At 36.6% G+C, this 22,669-nt stretch overlaps 1 protein-coding gene across 2 annotated transcripts; it reads left to right on the plus strand.

The window, feature by feature from the left end:
- Positions 1-4,342: 4,342 nt before the first annotated feature.
- On the plus strand, positions 4,343-7,629 carry LOC140882041 (E3 ubiquitin-protein ligase WAV3-like). Of its 2 annotated transcripts, none has more exons than XM_073287779.1 (2): positions 4,343-4,630; positions 5,563-7,629. In XM_073287779.1, exons 1-2 carry the CDS (start codon positions 4,439-4,441, stop codon positions 7,408-7,410), a joined length of 2,040 nt encoding a protein of 679 aa, XP_073143880.1. In that variant the 5' UTR covers positions 4,343-4,438; the 3' UTR covers positions 7,411-7,629. The 2 variants fall into 2 exon arrangements, with proteins under 2 accessions (XP_073143880.1, XP_073143881.1); XM_073287780.1 differs by having other exon boundaries at positions 4,569-4,630; positions 4,697-7,629.
- Positions 7,630-22,669: the final 15,040 nt, after the last annotated feature.

Raw genomic sequence — 22,669 nt, forward strand, 5'->3', positions numbered from 1 at the left:
TCCTCTTTAGCATTTAACTCAAGATGGTGAGTTATCTGTTGTACGACGATGATTTGCAATTTGAATTTGGTGAATCACTAAACTAGACTTGGTTTTGTGCAAAAGTTTTTTTATGGTCCATGCTAATTTTCTTTTCACTACTGTTTCCAAAGCAATAAATAGGCCAATTTTAGGAAGAATGTTGTGGGTGATTGCGGGCTTAATCTGATTTGGTTGCTGGAACATAAGAACGTGGATTCTATATCAGTATTTTATCATAATTTGATGGTATTTGAAATCTTGGATTTCTAACCACTTCGATCATAAATGTCATCCAATTTTTTAAGATGACATCTGTTTTATCGCTATCAAATCTTTTCCAACAAACCCAGTTTGAATATGATGTTTGGATAAAAGGATTTTGGTCCATTTCTATATCAAATCTATCCCAACTGTTTGGACCAAATCCATGAACCTCCAATCTTTCAATTTCAAGCAATAACATACATGTATATTTTAGAATAGGTCTCTCTCACATCTATATTTATTTATTATAAAAACTAGTATTCGCGTGCACGCATTGCGTGCTTATGCAGTCCGTTTTTTACGAAAAATCAAAAATAAAAATAAAAATTAATTTTAAAAAGTGTTTTTTGGTATATGAGTAAATTAATTTTATAAAAGTTGTATTTTTCTAAATTAGTAGTTATAATTGGACAAAAATAAATGGTATTTTGGTAATTAAATATATATTAATTAAAAGGTAAAAACAAAGGGGTTGGTCATACCAAATTACCAACATACCAACCCCTCAACTTTAATAAAATAGAAAAGATATATTTTTAAATTTTTTTTTATGTTTAACATATTCATTTCACAAAACTAACATAATTTTTTGTGATTTTTTTTAAAAAATGTTATATCAGATGAATGATAAATCACCTCGCTTATTGGACCGTTTTTACTTAATAAGTAGCTCACTAATACATAAAAGCACACGCGAAAATTTGCAGAAATATATATTATTTTTAATATTTATAATATATAGTCGTTGAATAATTTTTACTTCGAGTCGATTTGCGTGTACATGATAAATTTATTTTTAGTATTATATATTTTTTAATATTTATTTAGAAATTTAAACAGACAAAATAAAAAGTACGTGTAATTACTTTTTATAATAGTTCTCTAACTCGTGTGCTTAATATACACAAGTCACCGGTAACTTGGGAGCAGCAGACAGGTGGATGTTAACCATTTTCGAATCTTTCACGTCCTTTTAATTTTATAACAATTTTTTTAATTAAATCAATACATCAATTAAGACAATATAAAAAACTATACAGCAAATAATAGTCAAATTTTTTTATTATAATTGAACAATAAAATCAAACATATCTAAAGGTATACCTAAAAGTAACCCACCTAGCTAAAAACAATTTGTTTTTTGGATTTTGTGTTGGGCCTTGTGAGTTGTGAGGAAAAAAGTCTTGGAAATAAATAGATTTTTTTCCCACACACCTCTAAGAAATTGGGCCTTATTTATTATACGGCCCTGGTAGCAGAGTTTGCATTTATAATATTTTGTGCATAGTAGATATTTAATCGATTTTTTAAAAAAATAAAAATTTCATATTTTTTAAATTAATAAAGTTCCCTTATTTTTATTATACATATATATATTTTTTTAATTTTTTTATGGGCTAATAGGTACTACATTAAACAACCAAATCTTTAATTATAATGTCACGTAACCAAGATGGGAAATCTACGAAAAAACACCAAAGTGCTAGGACGAATTAGCTTGCCGGTACATATGTTTGAAGCCCAGAAAAACGTCCTCCGTCAACAAATCTTTAATGGCCAAGACCAACACTCCTTCAGGTCCTAAAACCTCATATGTTTTTTAGGGAGCAGCGCAACACCAATTCCATTCCACACAAAACAGCCCGTAGCTCACCTCTTAACACCGAGCCCGGATTACGAATTAGGTAGGAAGTTGATGCTACTAATTCACCAGCGCCATCTCTGATAATCACTCCTATGGAATAACAACCCCTACAATCATCAAAACCCGCATCCACATCCAATCTAAGTTGCCCGGATTGAGGGGCCACCCATCGAGAAAAAGATCTTGGTTCAAGAACAGGGATGCGCTGAGTTTGATTAACAAATTTGAATTCTGAAATGAGAGGTTGTACCCAACTTACACCAAGAGGCTGAGACAATAAAACCTTGTCATGTTTACGACAGATCTCTCTCCATACCGCCCAAGACATAACACAAAACAACACCAACTCTTCCACCGACAAACAGAGAGATACACTAAATAGTAAGTCCAAGAAAGATATTCCAACATGAACTCGAATCAATCTTCAAAAACTACTATCCTTTCAAACTTGTCGAGAAATTTTGCAGAAATAAATAGCATGACACGTTGAATCCGAATGATGATTGCAAAATAAACACGCACCTGAGACTGGAACATGATGCGAAGCCAGATTCATCCGTCGGTATGAAATTACATGCAGCTTTCCAAATAAATACTTTCACTTTAGGTGGTAGATTGAGATTCCATATTTTGTTCCACCACTTTCTCATAGAGATCGAAGATTGGTAAGGGTGCGGATTCAATAGTCCCATTTCCAGCAAATAACCAGTCTTCACAGAGTATATACCCTTTTTATCCCACTGGCCATCTTCCCTAATGAAATCTGCCACTTGCTGTTGATTAATCTCAGAAAATCTTGAGCTGCAAGCTGAAGTTAGACCCCGTAATCCAAACATCTTTGAATGCTAAAAAATTTCTCCAAGTACCAACCCGCCACCGAATCCCTTTAGCAATTAAATCACGGCTCCACAACATTGATTGCCAAATAGACGATGGGTTGTAACACTTGGGAGTATCCATTGATTTGAAATACCTCCACTTAAGCATGCGAGCTACTAAGGATTCCGGGAATTGGATAATACGTCACACTTGCTTGGCTAACAGACCTTTATTAAATTCCACTAATTGTTGAAACCCAATCCTCTCAAGCTGCTTCGGTTTACACAGTTTATCCCAAGATGCCCAATGTAATCCCATTTCGATCACCTGACGATTTCCACCGGAATATTGCGCATAATTGTTCAACTTCATTACACAGTGATACCGGGATTTTAAAACAAGACATGGCGTAATTCGGGATAGCTTGGAGTACCGAATTTATAAGAATTTCCTTGCCGTCTGCCGAGAACAATAATTCTAGGAAGAACACCTCTAAGCATGTTCGAAATGGCTCTTGCTACAATTTTATAACACGTGTTACATTGACTGATTGGTCTAAAATATTTGGGAGAGGTTGAATTAGTAATTTTAGGAATAAACGTAACCAAAGTAGAGTTCCAGGTTGAGACGTCACCTTTATCATTTAAGATGTGAAGAACAACGTGATTATTTTATGCTGCACATGGAGTACTTTTCTTCCCATGATGTGGTCAAATATTAACAATTGAATCATCAAGACATATGTCAATTTTCATAAAAATATATGGGTCTCACGTGATCTAATGATATTAAAATAGGGGGAGAAACACTTTCGGTGTAGCATAGACTAACTCAGAACAGCAGCACTGATATCCTCATTCCTCACCAATAAAATCCCATGATTTTTGGGAAAATCATACTAAAGTTTTTTATTTTTTTGTGTAAAAAGTTCATAGATTATATTATTATAATAATAAAAAAAGTTTATGATACTAATTTTTCTATTTTACGGCAATATTTTTTTAAAAAAAATTAAAAAATATAGATAAAAACAAACATATAATATATTTAAATATAATATTTGTAAATAAATATTTATTAAATAAATATGTAATAAGGTTTTTAAATTTAAGAAAAGTACACTTTTTATTTATCAGAATATAAAAATTTACTTTAAGCTCTCAAACTTTAATAATATATCAACTTTAATAAATAGATATATAATAATAATAGAATAACATCTGTGAATACACAATAATAGTGTATTTTTAAAAATATTTAATAATAAATAAAATTAGGATATTCTTAGCATTAAATACAAAATAACATGTACTCCCTCCGTTTCATATATGTTGACTTGTTTTAGTTTTCACACGAATTAAAAAAAAATGTATTGGGAAAATAAATTTTATATAAACTTTTTATTTTATCCCTATTTAATGTATTAAAAAATGATTGCACAATTTTTAAGGTGTAGTTATTAGGGGTATGCTAGTAAAGAAGTGTAAAAAAGTATTATTAAATATGGTGTATGACTATATATTTGAAACAAACAAAAAAGAAAATGTGGACAATATTTAGGACGGATGAATAATATTTTGTAAAAATCAATATAAAATGGATAGCTTCCCCATTAATTAATTATATTCTATATATAAAAACGTAAGACAAATCAGATTCCCAAATTCTTTCCATTCGCGTGCGTAAACCATGTCTGGGAAGTGGAGCAAATTGAAGAAGATGCTGTCAGTGAACGCCACCTCAGCCGCGGCGCCGCCTTCTTGTAATCTTCCGCCACCCGTTCCCGATCAGTCGAAATCTCGGCCGCCCACCTCCTCAACCTCATCCTCATCCTTTTCCTCCCGCCTCTCCCGCAGCCTCAGCATCAGCTCTTCGTCAAAGGTCCGTTTAATTCGCTGCATTGATTTCTCCTTTTATTGTTATTATTATTCTTCCTTCCGATTCTAGGATTCCGCGATTTCCCGGCGCCGGCGTAACTAATTATCGCGGTGGTTTTTGTTTTTTTCCTCGCCTGCCTGAGAGAAGTACGTAATCGAGAATGACAGCTGTGGTCTCGAGAGATCTGCGAGTGATTTTGCCTGTTTTCTAACTGAATCCAATGCGAAACAAAATGCATGAATTTTCGCTTTGCCACAAACGCCCCTCGACTTTGCGTATAGTTTTGCCTTTTGGCCTTTTGGTGTGCTGCTTGGAAGGGTAAATTTGGTAATTGATGTGTTGTGTTTCGTCACGTTTCTCGGTGGGGTGGATAAAATAAAATATCATCGTACACAGTGGCGTCACTGTTGCAGATTCACTTATTATATTTATAGATAAAGAAAAGAATTCCGACTTGTACTGGAAAAGAATTTTTAGTCAAAAAGTACCTTCTGAAAACTCGTACTAGTGATTGAATTTTTATTTGACTTTGGTTGAGACGATATTTTTTAAAAAAGTATATGTATTTAACATGTTAGCTTTATACTTTTTGAACATCGTTAAAGCTTGGGTCTTTCTAGGATGCGATTTATTTGGGATGGGGTGGAATTTTTATAGCATGTCTCTAGGATGAGTTCTTTACGCACACCTTAAACCTTCCTCGAAAAATACAGTAGTGATGAAATTCCATCCTTTGTTATTTGCCTTGAATATTTGAATATCTTGATTTTATGTTTGGTTAAAATTTGGTTAGTAAATTAAGTGTACTAGTAGGCTTAGATAAATGTTATTTTATGGTGAAGTTTACAGATAAGTCACTCTATACCCACTTGTGTTTAACTCTGATTTGAACTTGAAACTGTTCATTGATTTTGTTAATGCTCTCTTGATCACAGAAGATTTGTGCTATATGTTTGGGGATAGTGAAAATGGGGCGGGGCCAGGCCATTTTCACAGCTGAATGCTCACACTCCTTCCACTTCAGCTGTATCTCTAGCAGTGTCAAGCATGGGAATCATCTTTGTCCCATTTGCCGCTCGAAATGGAAAGAAATCCCATCCCAACTTCCTGCTATCAACACTAATGCCAACCATAACACACATGGCCAAGTCCAAGTCTCACCACCTCAGGCCCCATTTGAAAATCACAACTATCCTCGTGCACAGCCTGAGCCCTCTCGCTATTCGGATGATGAACCCCTTCCTGTCATCTGCACAGATTCAACACCAGCAGTTGAACATGCTTGTGCTCCCTCGAGTAATTTAGTCATTAAGGCCTTCCCCGAATACCCCGCTGTTGCTGCTGCAGAGTCAGTATCTGACTTTGCAGTTCTTGTTAGTGTGCGGGCACCGCCACGTTTAGATGCCACACATCAACTGGACCGTGCGTCTATTGATCTTGTTATGGTTCTTGATGTTAGTGGCAGCATGGGCGGTGCAAAGCTGGTCCTTATGAAGGATGCTGTTTATTTTATCATTGAAAACTTAGGGCCTGGTGACCGGCTTTCTCTCGTTTCCTTTTCATCCAGTGCTAACAGAATTTTCCCTCTGCTTAGGATGACTGATACGGGCCGTGAAGTTGCCAAACAGGCTGTCAGTTCTCTAGATGCACTTGGTGGAACGAATATCGTGGAGGGTCTAAAAAAAGGGATCCGAGTTCTCAACGAAAGGCGCATGAGAAATTCAGTTTCAAGCATCATTCTCTTATCTGATGGAAAAGATACATACAACGGTGAAACTATAATTCGTGGTCGAAAGAACCACAATTCCTCGACTGCAACTTCATTTTTGAACATGTTGTCTGCTTCCATTTTTTCTCAAAATGGAGAGCCCGTAAATGATGGCAGCCAACCTATTTTCCCCATCCACACATTTGGGTTTGGTGCAGATCATGATTCTTCAGCTATGAATGGCATATCTGATGCATCAGGTGGCACATTTTCCTTTATCGAAACAGTCGACACTATGCGAGAAGCTTTCGCTAGATGTATTGGTGGTCTCCTGAGTGTATCTGCTCAGGAACTTCAGCTTACTGTCTCATCAGCATCCAGTGGAGTGAGAATTAAATCGATTTCATCTGGGAGGTATGCGAGGGAAATTTCTGAGGGTGGACTGACAGGTCTAGTACACATAGGAGACATGTATGCTGATGAGGAAAAAGAGTTTCTTGTCAATTTATCGATTCCACCGTGGCCAGTTTTGGAAGGAGAAGAGTGGGTAAAAAGAATGTCACTTTTGAAATTTACATGTTCTTTTAAAGATACCGTGTCAAAGGTAATGATGCAGGTGGAGGGCGTGATGGTTGAGGTATCCCGACCAAAGGCGCTGTCTCTGGCTGAGAACATATTAAGTCTGGAGGTGGATCGCCAGCGGAGTCGCTTGTGGGTGGCCGATGGTATCTCAGAGGCGCGAGAAATGGCCGATACAGGAAATTTTAGTGGTGCTCAGGCCGTGCTAAGCAACAGGATGTCGGCTCTACTTTCTTCTGCGTCAGCACAAGCCGGTGACAGCCTCTGCAGTTGGCTTCAATGTGAACTAACGGAAATTAGAGAAAGAATGGCAAACGTGGAGATATACAAGCGTACAGGCCGTTCTTACGTGCTGTCAGGTATAAGCTCACAGTCTTTGCAGAGAGCCACGACCCGGGGTGACTCGGGGAATCTTGGATCTGTGGGATATGAGACTCCATCTATGGTCGGGATGGTTTCGAAATCGCAGAACCTCAGTTCACAGAACCCACCATAGCCATTTTTCTTACTGGACAACATAGCAAGTCAGCAAGCCTCGCCAATTAAATGTTTATATTCTTGATTGGTTAGTTCTCATTCAAGAGTGGCTTCCCTGAATAATTATAGGGAATTTCATCCAGTTTCTTGTATTAGACTCTTGCTTGCTGTTTTATGTCGTGTTTTTAACACCTTGTGGAGAGATTTTGGTACTCCACTTTCAATGATAATTCGAAGTTATAAATTGATTTTGTCAGTGCTCCCTCCCTCGCTTGAGAAATGGGATTACAGTTGGTACAAATTAGACTATTTATATGAATTTTGCTAAAATGATGAAATGGCACGTGATATATTATATAAAATGGATATTATAATTATTTATAATTGTATAACATAGGCCAAATGTTAGACGAAAATATGGGTAATCAAATAATTTCTTTATGGCCAAAAGAAGCACAGAGAACTACGATTTGGTCCCACAAACTCCGCGTTCGATTAACCCTCTTCCAGTCCGAAATCCTATTTGGCAACCCTGCACAATTGCCGCTCCCAAGCACGGGCTAATTCGATGCTGCCCTTAAAGGCAGTGCCTTGAACCATTGGTTGCCTGACACATGGCATTATTTTTTCAATTTTTTTTAAACGTGAAAAAGGTGGAAGCTTAACCATGGTTAAGCCTGAACATTTGAATTTGAAAAGATTAAAATATATTCACTGCCTCTTTCCCATCTCAAAATTTCAAAAGTTCTTTCCCCACTTCTCGTTGTTGCCCAGATCTCCTCTCGACTCCGACTCCGATGACCTCCACTCCTCTGTTAGTTGTCAAATGGTGGTTGGGGGTTGGTGAGTGGAGAGGCGTGATTAAATGCAATGCATTTAATTCACGCGTATTTGAATGCCTATAAATAGGCTTCCCCGATTTCAGTTTATATCATCTCATTCTCCTCTTCTTTTGTATTAACAAAGAGAGAAGAAAATAAAAACAGAAAAAAAAAAGAGTTTTTTTTTCGAAGATCTCTTGTGAGTCAGAGAATTATTTCTCGGTAATACTCGGGGTCTGAGTGTGGTGAGATATAGTGTTTTGTATACACTTGTAATATTTCTTCGGTTATAAATATTGCAGCAGCTCCGTGGACGTAGCCTATATTGGGTGAACCACGTAAATCTTTGGTGTTCTTGTTGATTGTTTTATTCCGCAATTATTATTATCGTCATGTTCGCACCGGCATAATCCATAACAACTGGTATCAAAGCTCTTACGGTGTCCGGAAGCCTTGGTGAAAAATTTCTTAAAATTCTGAGTATGCTTTGTGGTTGCAGCTTTGTCTGATCTTTCACATCAGAAAAGATTTTTTGAAATTTTATTAAGGCAGTAGAAGCGATGGCCGGAAATGACGGATCGGGACCGGGAATCAATAAGTTCAACGGTACAGATTTCACGTTCTGGCGGTTACAGATTAAAGATTATCTGTACAGCAAGAAGCTACATCAACCTCTATTTGGGGTGAAGCCAGAAAAGATGGAGGATGATGAGTGGGAGCTTCTTGACCGACAAGTGTTAGGGATAATACGATTGACCCTAACAAAGAACGTGGCACACAACGTGGCGGAGGCAAAAACTACGGAGGAGATGATGTCCATTTTGTCGGACATGTACAAGAAGCCATCAGCAAATAATAAAGTATTCCTCATGAAAAAGTTATTCAACTTGAAGATGGAGGAAGGTGCTTCTGTGGCGGCACACATCAATGAATTCAACACGATTGTTTCCCAGCTAACATCGGTTGAAATCAAATTTGATGATGAGATTCGTGCACTTATTCTTTTGACATCTTTACCAAATGTTTGGGAACCGATGCGGGCAGCGGTTAGCAATTTTGCTGGAAAAGGAAAGTTACAATTCAATGATGTCAGATATCGAATCCTTGGTGAAGAAGTTCGCAGGAGGGATTCGGGAGAAGCAACATCATCGAGATCTGCCATAAATCTCGAAAATAGAAGTAGGGGCAGAAGTGCTGAAAATAATTCTAACCGATGGCGTGGCAGATCCAAGTCAAGGAATGGAAAAGACAAAAATACCTTTGAAAAGAAATTGAAGTGCTGGAGCTGTGGTGAAACTGGCCACATGAGAAAAGACTGCAGAGCACCCAAGAATAATGCAAATGCTGTTACTGAGGATGTACATGATGTCTTAGTACTATCCATGGAAAGCCCGGTTGATTCATGGGTTATGGATTTGGGAGCTTCATTTCATACCACCGGTGATCGTGAGGTATTCAGTAATTACACTGCTGGTAATTACGGAAAAGTTTTTCTGGCTGATGAAAAACCGTTGGAAATAGCTGGTATGGGTGATATCAGTTTGAAAATGTCAAACGGATCCATCTGGAAGCTCAACAAAGTAAGGAATGTACCAAAGTTGACCCGGAATCTGATCTCAGTGGGACAGCTCGATGATGAAGGACATAAAGTGACCTTTGGTGATGGCTCTTGGAAAGTGAGCAAAGGAGCCATGATTATTGCTCGAGGAACGAAAACTGGAACCCTGTACATGACTTCCAGTTGCAGAGACATGTTAGCAGCTGTGGATGCTGGAGCTAACTCAAACTGTAGACTTGGACATATGAGTGAGAAGGAAATGAAGATGTTGATATCAAAAGGGAAGCTACCAGAGTTAAAAACTGTCGAACACAAACTGTGTGAAAGTTGTGTTCTTGGAAAGCAGAAAAAGGTGAGCTTTTTGAAAGGCGGTAGGGAACCAAAAGCATCAAAGTTGGAGCTGGTTCATACTGATGTGTGGGGGCCATCTCCTGTGACATCCTTTGGCGACTCACGATATTATGTGACATTTATCGATGATTCGAGCAGGAAAGTTTGGGTTTATTTTTTGAAAAATAAATTTGATGTTTATGAAACCTTTAAGAGGTGAAAAGTCATGGTGGAGAATGAGACCAACTTGAAAGTGAAGTGTTTACGGTCTGATAATGGTGAAGAATATGAAGATTTTGAGTTCAAGAATTATTGTGCACAGAACGGGATCAAGATGGAGAAAACCATTCCTGGTACACCTCAACAGAATGGTGTAGCTGAAAGAATGAACAGGACCTTGAATAAGCGAGCCAGGAGCATGAGATTGCACGCTGGACTGCCGAAATCATTCTGGGCTGATGCAGTTAACACTGCAGCGTATCTGATCAACAGAGGACCTTCGGTACCACTTGATTGTAGAATACCAGGGGAGGTCTGGAGCGGCAAAGGAGTAAACCTTTCGTTCTTGAAAGTGTTTGGTTGTCTCTCATATGTTCACATCGATTCAGCCAACAAAATGAAACTTGATCCGAAATCAAAGAAATGTTTTTTTATTGGTTATGGAGATAATGAGTTTGGTTATCGGTTATGGGATGACCAAAATCGAAAGATTATTCGGAGCAGAGATGTCATTTTCAATGAGCAAGTTTTGTACAAGGACAAGTCAGACATTATAGCAGGAGATAAATGTCCCGAAGTCCTGAAGTCAAATGAAGTGTCATTGATAGATATTCCTATGAATGAGTAGGAGAATAGTAACCAGGAAGAAGAAACTGCACAAGAAGTTGATCCACAAACTCCGGTGATTGAACTCAGGAGATCGTCGAGAACAATCAGACCACCTCAGAAATACTCCCCTGCACTTCACTATATTTTGCTGACTGATAAAGGTGAACCTGAGACCTTTGAAGAAGCGATGCAAAATGATGATTCAACCAAGTGGGAGTTAGCCATGGAAGATGAGATGAATTCACTGTCATCCAATCAGACATGGGAGTTGACGGAACTTCCGAAAGGCAAGAAGGCATTACACAATAAGTGGGTGTACCGGATCAAAAAAGAAGTTGATAGCATCAAACGGTACAAGGCAAGACTTGTTGTAAAAGGCTTTCAACAACGAGAAGGCGTTGATTACACTGATTTTCTCTCCAGTGGTTAATTTAACCACTATCAAAATAGTACTTGGACTAGTGGCTAAGGAAGATTTACATCTGGAGCAGTTGGATGTAAAGATGGCGTTTCTTCATGGTGATCTGGATGAAGAAATTTATATGAAACAGCCACAGGGATTCGAAGTACGAGGAAAAGAGAAAATATGCAAACTTCAGAAGAGCTTGTACGGTCTCAAACAAGCTCCAAGACAGTGCTACAAGAAGTTTGACGGATTCATGAATAACAACGGTTTCCTGAGGTGCCAGGCAGATCATTGTTGTTATGTGAAGAAGATTGATGGTTCATATATCATTCTACTGCTATATGTGGATGACATGTTAATAGCAGGAGCGTGTCTGGAAGAGATTGATAAGCTCAAGAGAGAGTTATCAAAAGAATTTGATATGAAGGATTTGGGAGCTGCAAAACAAATTCTTGGTATGAGGATCTTGAGAGATAGGGTGAACGGAGTCTTGAAGCTATCTCAGGTAGAGTACGTGAAAAAGGTTCTTAACAGATTCAACATGGATGAAGCTAAACCGGTGAGTACTCCTTTGGCTAGTCATTTCAAATTAACCAAAGCCCAATCACCATCGACGGAGCAGGAGCATGCTTATATGAATAGGGTTCCTTATGCATCTGCTGTCGGAAGCCTCATGTATGCAATGGTGTGCACCAGACCAGACATAGTACATGCAGTGGGAGTTGTGAGCAGGTTTATGAGCAATCCGGGAAAACAACACTGGGAAGCAGTGAAGTGGATTCTCAGATATTTGAAAGGTACCATCAGTTCATCTATGTGCTTCAGGAGGACTAATCAGGACTTACAAGGATATGTAGATGCCGACATGGGTGGTGACCTAGACGGCAGGAAGAGTACTACTGGATATGTGTTCACATTAGGTGGTACGACAGTAAGTTGGGTATCCAAGTTGCAAAAGATTGTTGCACTTTCGACTACTGAAGCTGAGTATGTTGCAGTGACAGAAGCTAGCAAGGAGATGATATGGTTGAGATCATTCCTTGAGGAGTTGGGTCAGAAGCTTGAGGATAGCACATTATACTGTGACAGTCAGAGTGCTATTCATTTGGCAAAGAATCCTGTTTATCATGCTAGGACGAAGCATATACAGATACGGTACCATTTCATCAGATCAGTTTTGGAGGATGGAATATTGATGCTTGAGAATATTTTTAGAAGCAAAAATCCAGCTGATATGTTCACAAAGGTAGTGACCACTGACAAACTGAAGTTATGTTCAACTTCAGTTGAACTGCAAGTATAAGAGTAGAGGCATGAGCTGCTACATTGACTGTGTGAAACCATGATTGATATCAAGTCTTCAAGTGGGAGAATTGTTAGTTGTCAGATGGTGGTTGGGGGTTGGTGAGTGGAGAGGCGTGATTAAATGCAATATATTTAATTCACGCGTATTCGAATGCCTATAAATAAGCTTCCCCGATTTCAGTTTATATCATCTCATTCTCCTCTTCTTTTGTATTAACAAAGAGAGAAGAAAATAAAAAGAGAGAAAAAAAAAGAGTTTTTTTTTCGGAGATCTCTTGTGAGTCAGAGAATTATTTCTCGGTAATACTCGAGGTCTGGGTGTGGTGAGATATAGTGTTTTATATACACTTGTAATATTTCTCCGGTTATAAATATTGCAGCAGCTCCGTGGACGTAGCCTATATTGGGTGAACCACGTAAATCTTTGGTGTTCTTGTTGATTGTTTTATTCTGCAATTATTATTATCGTCATGTTCGCACCGGCATAATCCATAACAATTTCGACTCCCTCCGCCCCTACTCCGACGCTCAACCTTTCGACTCCGACTCCCTCCGCTCCTGACTTCGACATCAACGGAGTCTGCCCTTGACTCACACCTCTAGGTGAATTTTCACACTAGTGATAAATTGTTACTCCGATGCATGTTGGGATCTAATATTACATTAGCTCGATGGAGATGGAAATATTGTTCCGCCTTAATCCTTGTGTCTTTTTTCTATCCGTTTCTGTTTAATTTATTTTCTGTGTTCATTATTTTTAAATTATGGGCATCCAAGTATGAAACTCGATCCTGTATTATAGCGAAGGACACATTTTCGCTTTCTTGAATGGATTGGGGTGGAATGTTTCATATTGAATTTTGGCTTGTTTCATAATTCAAAACCTTCTCCATTTCCAAGGATTTTCTCACTCGTGCAACCCAAAAAAAAAAAAGCAATAATAATTGTAATAACCATCTTTAGTTATTGAATTTTCAATCGACTCGGGCGTTCGTTGAGGTAGCCGTGGTTTGTGAAGCTATGTCACGAGAGATCACCATGAACATATATTTGCTGTGTAGTTATGCCATTTTATTTTCTATAAATAGAACGAGATGTTCATATATTCATTGTTGTAGGATGCTCTTATATGTGAAGACTATGAGCTTGAATCTCTTTTGTGCCTTTATTTTATTTACTTTTTGTGAGATGTAAGCACTCAACAACGGTAAAACGAAGTTTTACTAAATGCTAAAATGAGATTATCAAAGTTGTGGGTATAATTACACTGGGAAATTGGTGTAGCTGGCTACGAGCTTCATAAGCCAAAAAATTGTTAGAAGGGTGTATTCCGAATTCTGAAAACCTTGTTTAAACAGCAGCAACAATAACAGCGACAATAATGAACACAGTCGAGGCGAGAGAAATTCTCTATCCACAAGACGAAATTGCTCGTTCCAAGTGCTAAACGTTAGCGGCAATCGTCTCTAAGATACAACGACTTTCGATCGTGATATAAATATCACGAACTTCAACGAACGAAAATATGCTTTAACTTTTCTTTGAGAAAGTGAGGGAGAGATTTTGAGAAATCAGAAATCTGAAATGTATGTTATCAGATGTTTCTATGTCTGTTTTCTGTGTTATAACCACCATATATATAGTCTTATACACAAAACAACACGTCTGAAGGCGTAAGGATGCAACCCATGATAGAAAAATGCCAGAAACAGTCGTGACTGTTCATTTTGCAGAAGGTGCGCTCGGGCGGTAATTTTCTACCGCGCGAGCGCCCAACTTTAAGCCAAGACACTGCCTCTCAATTTGGTACCGCGCTCGCGCGGTAATTTTTAACCGCGCGGGCGCACGTCGCTTTGAACTCACTGTCTTGCATGTGCGGTGCTGCGCCCGCGCGATAATATTTTACCGCTCGGGCCTACTTCATAAAATAATAAAATATTATTTTAAATAAATTTTATTCAAAAAGAATAATCGGATCAGAAGATCACACCACACCACGCCGAGCCGAGTCGGCCAACCGCGCGCGCGCGTGTGTGTTTGTTGCATCGACTAGCGTCTTGCCCCTTTACAAAACATCCGGTGCCCTAAGGGCCCAATCCCATAGTCCAATGTTGGACTAATTAAGGTGAACAACAAATTGGAGTTGTTCCAATGTGGGACTACCATTTCCCCATTTCCCTCCAATTTATTTCACCAAAATTTTGAATTTTGTAATACTTTGGACAAGACTTTTACAAACAATTTGGGTTAATCAATTCAAACCCTTTCAAGCCCATTTCAATTGTAATTCATTCAATAATACAATTTTCAACAATCCCCCACATGAATGAATTTCACGTATAGTAACATTCTCACTAGAAAATCATTTTGAATTATTGTTACATCAGGATAGGTAGCTTGTGGCTTTGAACCTACCGTAGTAAAATACTATCGAATTTACTAGTTGCATAGTAACGCGATTTTGAACTAGTCAACCGTTTGTGTAAACCAAGACAATAGTACTTAACAATACTTTTAACTATTTTGTTCTCACGTTGTGTCCATTTCGGCCCTGGACCATATCTTAGATTCATAAGTGTTGCAATCAAAGCGGCCAATACTTTGCACTTATATAGATGATCTCCTATCAAGAGTATCCTGCATTACTCCACTTTATAGGTATAGGAATCATTAAAAGAAAAACTTAACCTCACCACATTTTGCAGGTTATGTCAACTTGGATGTTCCAGGATTGAGTAAGTAATTTTTCCAAATACTCAAACTAATATTTATAACTTAGTTGTCCCATTGAACCAAGGTTTTGGGATCTTCAATTTTCAAGGTTGGGTTACCGCTATAAATATTTTATTTTATGGATTTTAAACCCATTCCTCCAAGTAGTTTGTACATTTGATCTCTATTTATACTTTTTGTAAGCGGATCCGCAAGGTTTTCCTTTGACTTCACATAGTCAACCGAAATAACCCCATTCGAGATCAATTGTCTTATGGTATTATGTCTCCGACGAATATGTCGAGATTTACCATTGTACATACTACTTTGTGCTCTTCCTATTGCTGACTGACTGTCACAATGAATCGTAATGGAAGACACCGGTTTTTCCAACATGGAATATCTTCGAGAAAGTTTCGAAGCCACTCGGCTTCTTCTCCAGCTTTATCTAGAGCAATAAACTCGGACTCCATAGTCGACCGAGCTATACAAGTTTGTTTAGAGGATCTCCATGACACCGCTCCTCCACCGATAGTGAACACATATCCACTCGTAGACTTGGAGTCTTTTGTGTCAGAAATCCAATTTGCATCACAATATCCTTCTAGGATCGCAGGATATTTTGTATACACGAGTCCATAACTCAAAGTGTATTTCAAATATCCAAGCACTCTCATTAGTGCTTTCCAATGATCCTTACTTGGATTACTTGTGAATCGACTTAGCTTATTTACGGTATATGCAAGATCAGGACGGGTACAGTTAGTTAAATACATCAAACTTCCTATCACCCTTGCATATTCCACTTGTGAAACAGGTTCTTCTCTATTTTTGGCTAAATGTGTACCCAATTCCATAGGTGTTCTAGCCGTAGGATGATTTGTGGCATTAAATCGTTCAAGAACCTTTTCTACATAATGAGTTTGGAATAACATAATTCCAGCAGGAAGTCTAGAAACTTTAATCCCTAGAATTATATCACACAATCCCAAATCCTTCATATCAAAATGTTGTCTCAACATTTTCTTGGTTTTCATAATCAATTCATGGTTGCTACCCATGATTAACATGTCATCTACATAAAGACAAACAATTACATATGCATTTGTAGTACCCTTAATGTAGACACATTTATCACATTCATTTATTGTGAAACCATTTGACAACATTGCAGTGTCAAACTTTTGATGCCACTGTTTAGGTGCTTTTTTAAGTCCATATAATGACTTGGCAAGTTTACACACCTTTTGTTCTTTTCCAGATACAACAAACCCTTCTGGTTATTTTATATATATTTCTTCATCCAATTCTCCGTTTAAAAACGCAGTTTTAACATCCATTTGAAGAATCTCAAGATCATGCAATGCTGCAATAGCTATGAGAACACGAATGGATGTTATTCTAGAAACCGGAGAGTAGGTATCGAAGAAATCATATCCCTCTTTTTGTCTAAAACCTTGAACCACAAGTCGAGCTTTATATTTATCTATAGATCCATCTTCTTTGTATTTCCTTTTAAGAATCCACTTGGATCCTAAAGGTTTACATCCCGGAGGGAGATCAACCAACTCTCATGTATGATTATGCATTATGGAATCTATTTCATTTTGTATGGCTTCCTTCCAAAAAGGAGCCTCAAGATTTGATAAAGCCTTTTGAAGAGTTCTTGGTTCATTATCTAACATGTATGTTAGAAAATCAGGACCAAACGATTTTCAACTCTTGCACGCTTGCTGCGTCGTGGTTCCACGTTGTTTTGTGGAGTTTCAATTGTGTTTTCATGAGTTCGCTTGTTCGAACTTATTTCTTTCTTGTCTTTACATGGAAAGATATTTTCAAAGAATACAACATTCCTTGACTTCATAATTGTGCCTTCATGTATATCAGGATTCGTTGACTTATGCACTAAGAATCGGTATGCACTACTATTGTATGCATAACCAATAAATATGCAGTCAACCGTTTTAGACCCAATTTTTATTTCTTTTGGCTTAGGTACTTCTACTTTCGCCAAACACCCCCACACTTTGAGGTATTAGTAAGAAGGTTTACGACCTTTCCACTGTTCATATGGTGTTTCGTCTTTTTTTTTATTGGAATCCGGTTTAGAATGTGTGTTGCTGAGATAATCGCTTCACCCCACATATTTTGAGGTAAGCCAGTTCCAATGATCCTTACTTGGATTACTTGTGAATCGACTTAGCTTATTTACAATATATGCAAGATCAGGACGGGTACAGTTAGTTAAATACATCAAACTTCCTATCACCCTTGCATATTCTACTTGTGAAACAGGTTCTCCTCTATTTTTGGCTAAATGTGTACCCAATTTCATAGGTGTTCTAGCCGTAGGATGATTTGTGGCATTAAATCGTTCAAGAACCTTTTCTACATAATGAGTTTGGGATAACATAATTCCAGCAGGAAGTCTAGAAACTTTAATCCCTAGAATTATATCACACAATCCCAAATCCTTCATATCAAAATGTTGTCTCAACATTTTTTTGGTTTTCACAATCAATTCATGGTTGCTACCCATGATTAACATGTCATCTACATAAAGACAAACAATTACATATGCATTTGTAGTACCTTTAATGTAGACACATTTATCACATTCATTTATTGTGAAACCATTTGACAACATTGCAGTGTCAAACTTTTGATGCCACTGTTTAGGTGCTTGTTTAAGTCCATACAATGACTTGACAAGTTTACACACCTTTTGTTCTTTCTCGGGTACAACAAACCCTTCTGGTTGTTTTATATATATTTCTTCATCCGATTTTCCGTTCAAAAACGCAGTTTTAACATCCATTTGATGAATCTCAAGATCATGCAATGCTGCATAGCTATGAGAACACGAATGGATGTTATTCTAGAAACCGGAGAGTAGGTATCGAAGAAATCATATCCCTCTTTTTGTCTAAAACTTTGAACCACAAGTCGAGCTTTATATTTATCTATAGATCCATCTTCTTTGTATTTTCTTTTAAGAATCCACTTGGATCCTAAAGGTTTACATCCCGGAGGGAGATCAACCAACTCTCATGTATGATTATGCATTATGGAATCTATTTCATTTTGTATGGCTTCCTTCCAAAAAGAAGCCTCAGGATTTGATAAAGTCTTTTGAAGAGTTCTTGGTTCATTATCTAACATGTATGTTAGAAAATCAGGACCAAACGATTTTTCAACTCTTGCACGCTTGCTGCGTCGTGGTTCCACGTTGTTTTGTGGAGTTTCAATTGTTTTTTCATGAGTTCGCTTGTTCGAACTTATTTCTTTCTTGTCTTTACATGGAAAGATATTTTCAAAAAATACAGCATTCCTTGACTCCATAATTGTGCCTTCATGTATATCAGGATTCGTTGACTTATGCACTAAGAATCGGTATGCACTACTATTGTATGCATAAAAGAAAATACTATTTGGGAATATAGTCAAAATAGTCCTGTAAGTTTGCCTATTTTATGTTTTGGTCCTGTAAGTATTTAATTTTGTGTTTTAGTCCTATAAGTTAAGTTATAATTGGATTTTAGTCCTTTCTTAATAGATTGTTGACGTGACATTAGAAAATACTAACGTGACAGCTAAAAATTCTTAAATAACATTGAGAAATGATGACGTGTCTGTTGTGGTATCAACAATTAAATGTTATGTTTTCAACACCTTAAATATTATATTTTCAAAATCAGACTGTACCAACGGGTTCAACCAATTCGACACGAAACCGGTCACTGATTTGATCCGAAACGCTCCAAAAAACCGTTTTAACGATTGAACCGATAAAATTAGTCAAGAACTAAAAAATTGGTTTTTCGATTTTTTTTAGAAAAATTAGTTTTTTATTTTAAAACCTTAATTTAATATTTTATTATATATATACATGATTATTTGATTTTTTTTCTCGTTAGAAATATTATTTATTAATATTAGAGTTTATAATTTTTTAACATATTTTTTATTTTTTAAAAATTAATTAATATTTATTAATATTAAAGTTTAGTTTTTAAACTACAATAGATATATATTTTTTCTATTTATATAAATTTGTTAGGTTTATAATTTAAAATATATTATTAATTATATTATATAAACAATTTTCCAATACGACCATCCGGTTATAATAATCCAATCAATTGGAATGTTTTTTTAAGTTAGATCGGTTTGATTATCAGTTCGATTATAAAAATATTTCTTAAATGAAAAAAAGGACTAAAAACCAAAATATAACTAAATTTACAGGACCAAAACTCAAAATTCAATACTTACAAAACCAAATTACAAAACAAGTAAACTTGCAGGACTATTTTGGCTATTATCCCACTAGTTTTTAATAACATAGTTCACAGGTCTTCGATCTGTAGTCATTCGCATCTCAAGCAAACTGAAATTTGATGGATGATCCAAGACAAGAACCCCACTAACTCCCAGTTGCGTTATCAGATACAAGAATAGCCTACTTCGAATTGTAAGCACCCAAAAAATCTGAACCAGCTCTGCATTATAATTTATAGAAGGAAAAATCATCCACCAACTCCCAGTTGCTCCACTGATTGATCAAGTGCAAACATAACACCCAATAATGGTCTAGTGAGTTTCCCAAGCTTTACTAATTGACAGTGGTTGCGAGGTACTTGTTGATTGAAGATGGAGGAGGTGTGGGAACTCCGCCATGAGGTTTTTCCGACCATGGTCGTTGAAGCTCTTATCCAAAGATATGTCTTGAAGTGCAACCAAGGTTGTCTCGAGCATGTCAAGACCAGCCAGGTTTGCAAATGTGAAAACCGGCATCGCTCGCAGAAGTTTCCCGCGTTTCATGTTACAAGATTCAAAAGAACTAAAATATTGCATAGATCCAAAATTCATACACAGAATTTAATATTTGATCTGAAGTCCTGCTTTGAATCATATTTAATGATCATCAGTAAGTGAAACTAAAGAAATAATACACTTTAACTTGAACTGGCTGAACCATGTACGTACATATTCAAGTCTTGCTTCTCTTTAATATGTTTTTTTTCAGGAAAACATCTTTTTCCTTACCATGTCCAAATGCTTAAATAAAAGATGCAAAACAAATTAGAATCATAAAGCATATAATTGCGAGAAGGTTTTGAAATTACATGAGTCTGCTTCAATTAACAAACTTAAAATAATAAACAATCTCTTAATATCAGAAGCCAAATCTAATCAATAAACAGCCCCATGGATTCCAAAATAGACAAACAAAATTACACAATCATAAATCATAAAGCATATAAACATTTAACACAAACGTACAAATGGTTCATGGTTCCTAAAGTCCTATTTTTTGGTTCCTATTTTACATTCCATACACATTTTCAATGTTCTGAAGATGCGGGTTAATGAAATATTTTTTGGTTCCTATTTTACCTCAATGCTTCATGGTTCCTACAGTCATGTACAAACATGAAACATACAAATGCTTCATGGTTCCTACATTCCTATTTTAACTCAATTTTGATTTACTACAGTCATGTACAAATGAAGATTATAAGTACAAATGAACTACATTTTACTAAATCATTATACCAAGCAACAATACAAATGAATTACATTTTACTAACTCATTATACCGAGCATGAAAACAAAAATGACCAGACTCCGGTAAGGGGGTGATGCTGCCTTTAAAGTATTTATGAACGTGTCTGAGAATATAGAGAGGTAATGGAGTGGATTCACCTAGCCGCGGGAGTCAGGCGCGGTCGGAGTCGGAGTATGTGGCGGAGATGACGACCTTGACGAAAAATGACCAGAAGAGGAATGGTTAGATCTGGAGCGTCGGATTCAGATTCACCGGTGGAGTGGTTGTCGGAGTCAGGCACGGTCGGAGTCGGAGGCGGAGATATGGGTGGCAACAGCGGTCACCGCCGGTGGGGTGGTCTTGAGCGACAAATGGAGTTCTTCGGCGTGGGGACATCCGTCGGCTTCGAGCGTTCACGGGCAATGGGAGGAAACTATGTGAGGAGAGAAAAGTGGAGTGGAAGCTTTGCGAGGGAATTGAAAGTTTTGAAATCTCGTATCTTTGTACAAACCATGGTTGGTTGAAAGGTTTACAGCTAACTCTGAATTTGTTTTGTTTTATTTTTTTATATAAAAAAAATTGAGATGCCAAGTGTCAACCATTGAATGGATCAAGGTAATGCCCTTTGATGGTAGCATCGACTCAGCCCCCAAGCACATATGGCAAGTCTTAATAATTATTTTAACTTAAAATCAATTTTTTTTTTCTGTCACCTATCTACATTTTTCTAAAAAATATATATAAAGTAAAGGTGTTTGGTTAAGTATATTAAAAATGATCTACAAGCTGGTTTGTCTGTACTTTTTTTTTTTGAACTGATTTTTCATTAATTATTAATTTTTTTAAAAAAACAAGCTATTGAATTGCTTAAATAACCTTATTTTAAATAAAAGTATATTTCCTATGATACGGTCTCATGGATTTACGATAAAAGTAATATTTTTAGCATTAAAAGTAATACATTTTCATTGGTCGTCAAATAAGAGATATGTTTCACAAAATTAACTGATAGAACTGTTTCATAGTAGTTTTTGTTTTTTAAACATATTAAAGATGTTGACGTGGGCTCAGTCGATGCTGGCAGACCGAGTACTAGCATCAACGGCCCGGATCACCCGACAGATAAAATTATTTGATCTGTCGCATGATTCGGGCCATTGGATGCTCGGGTGGGATAACATAGACTGAGTCGTTGACGTGTTTGACATTATAAGTTTTTTTTATTATCAAAATCACCACTTTTAAAATTTCACCGTAAATGTTAAACTTTATATTAGAATTATTTCCTGTTTTAATTTAGAAAAATTGCTATTTTTGTAAATTTTTAAAACAATAAATTTAATATTGAGAACATGGTAGACATTTAGAAAATATTTTAATAAATGGCCTTGGTCAAATTAGTTTTTTTTTAAAACTACCTTCTCACATATATTTGAAGTGTTTCAAATACATTACATAAGGTTTTTTCTTTTTTTTTTTATAAGGTTTTTTCTTTTTTTTAAAAAAAAAAAAAAAGGTTCCACCGATATTATTTGGCTAACTATCCCTAAATATTTATGAAAATATACAAGATTATTTTGTAGAAGTAGATTTTAAAATAAGATATTTTTTTTAAAAAAAATAAAGGATCATTGTAACTTTTTAAAAACGACGTATAAACTGTCAAACAACTTATTTTAACTGTTTATAAGCTCTTTGACCAAATCATTTTTCAACAAATTCGATGAGCTCATAAACTTCAAAATATTTCATAAGCTCAATCAAACA

Source organism: Henckelia pumila, chromosome 2 (assembly GCF_033568475.1).
Source record: "Henckelia pumila isolate YLH828 chromosome 2, ASM3356847v2, whole genome shotgun sequence".
Taxonomy (NCBI): domain Eukaryota; kingdom Viridiplantae; phylum Streptophyta; class Magnoliopsida; order Lamiales; family Gesneriaceae; genus Henckelia; species Henckelia pumila.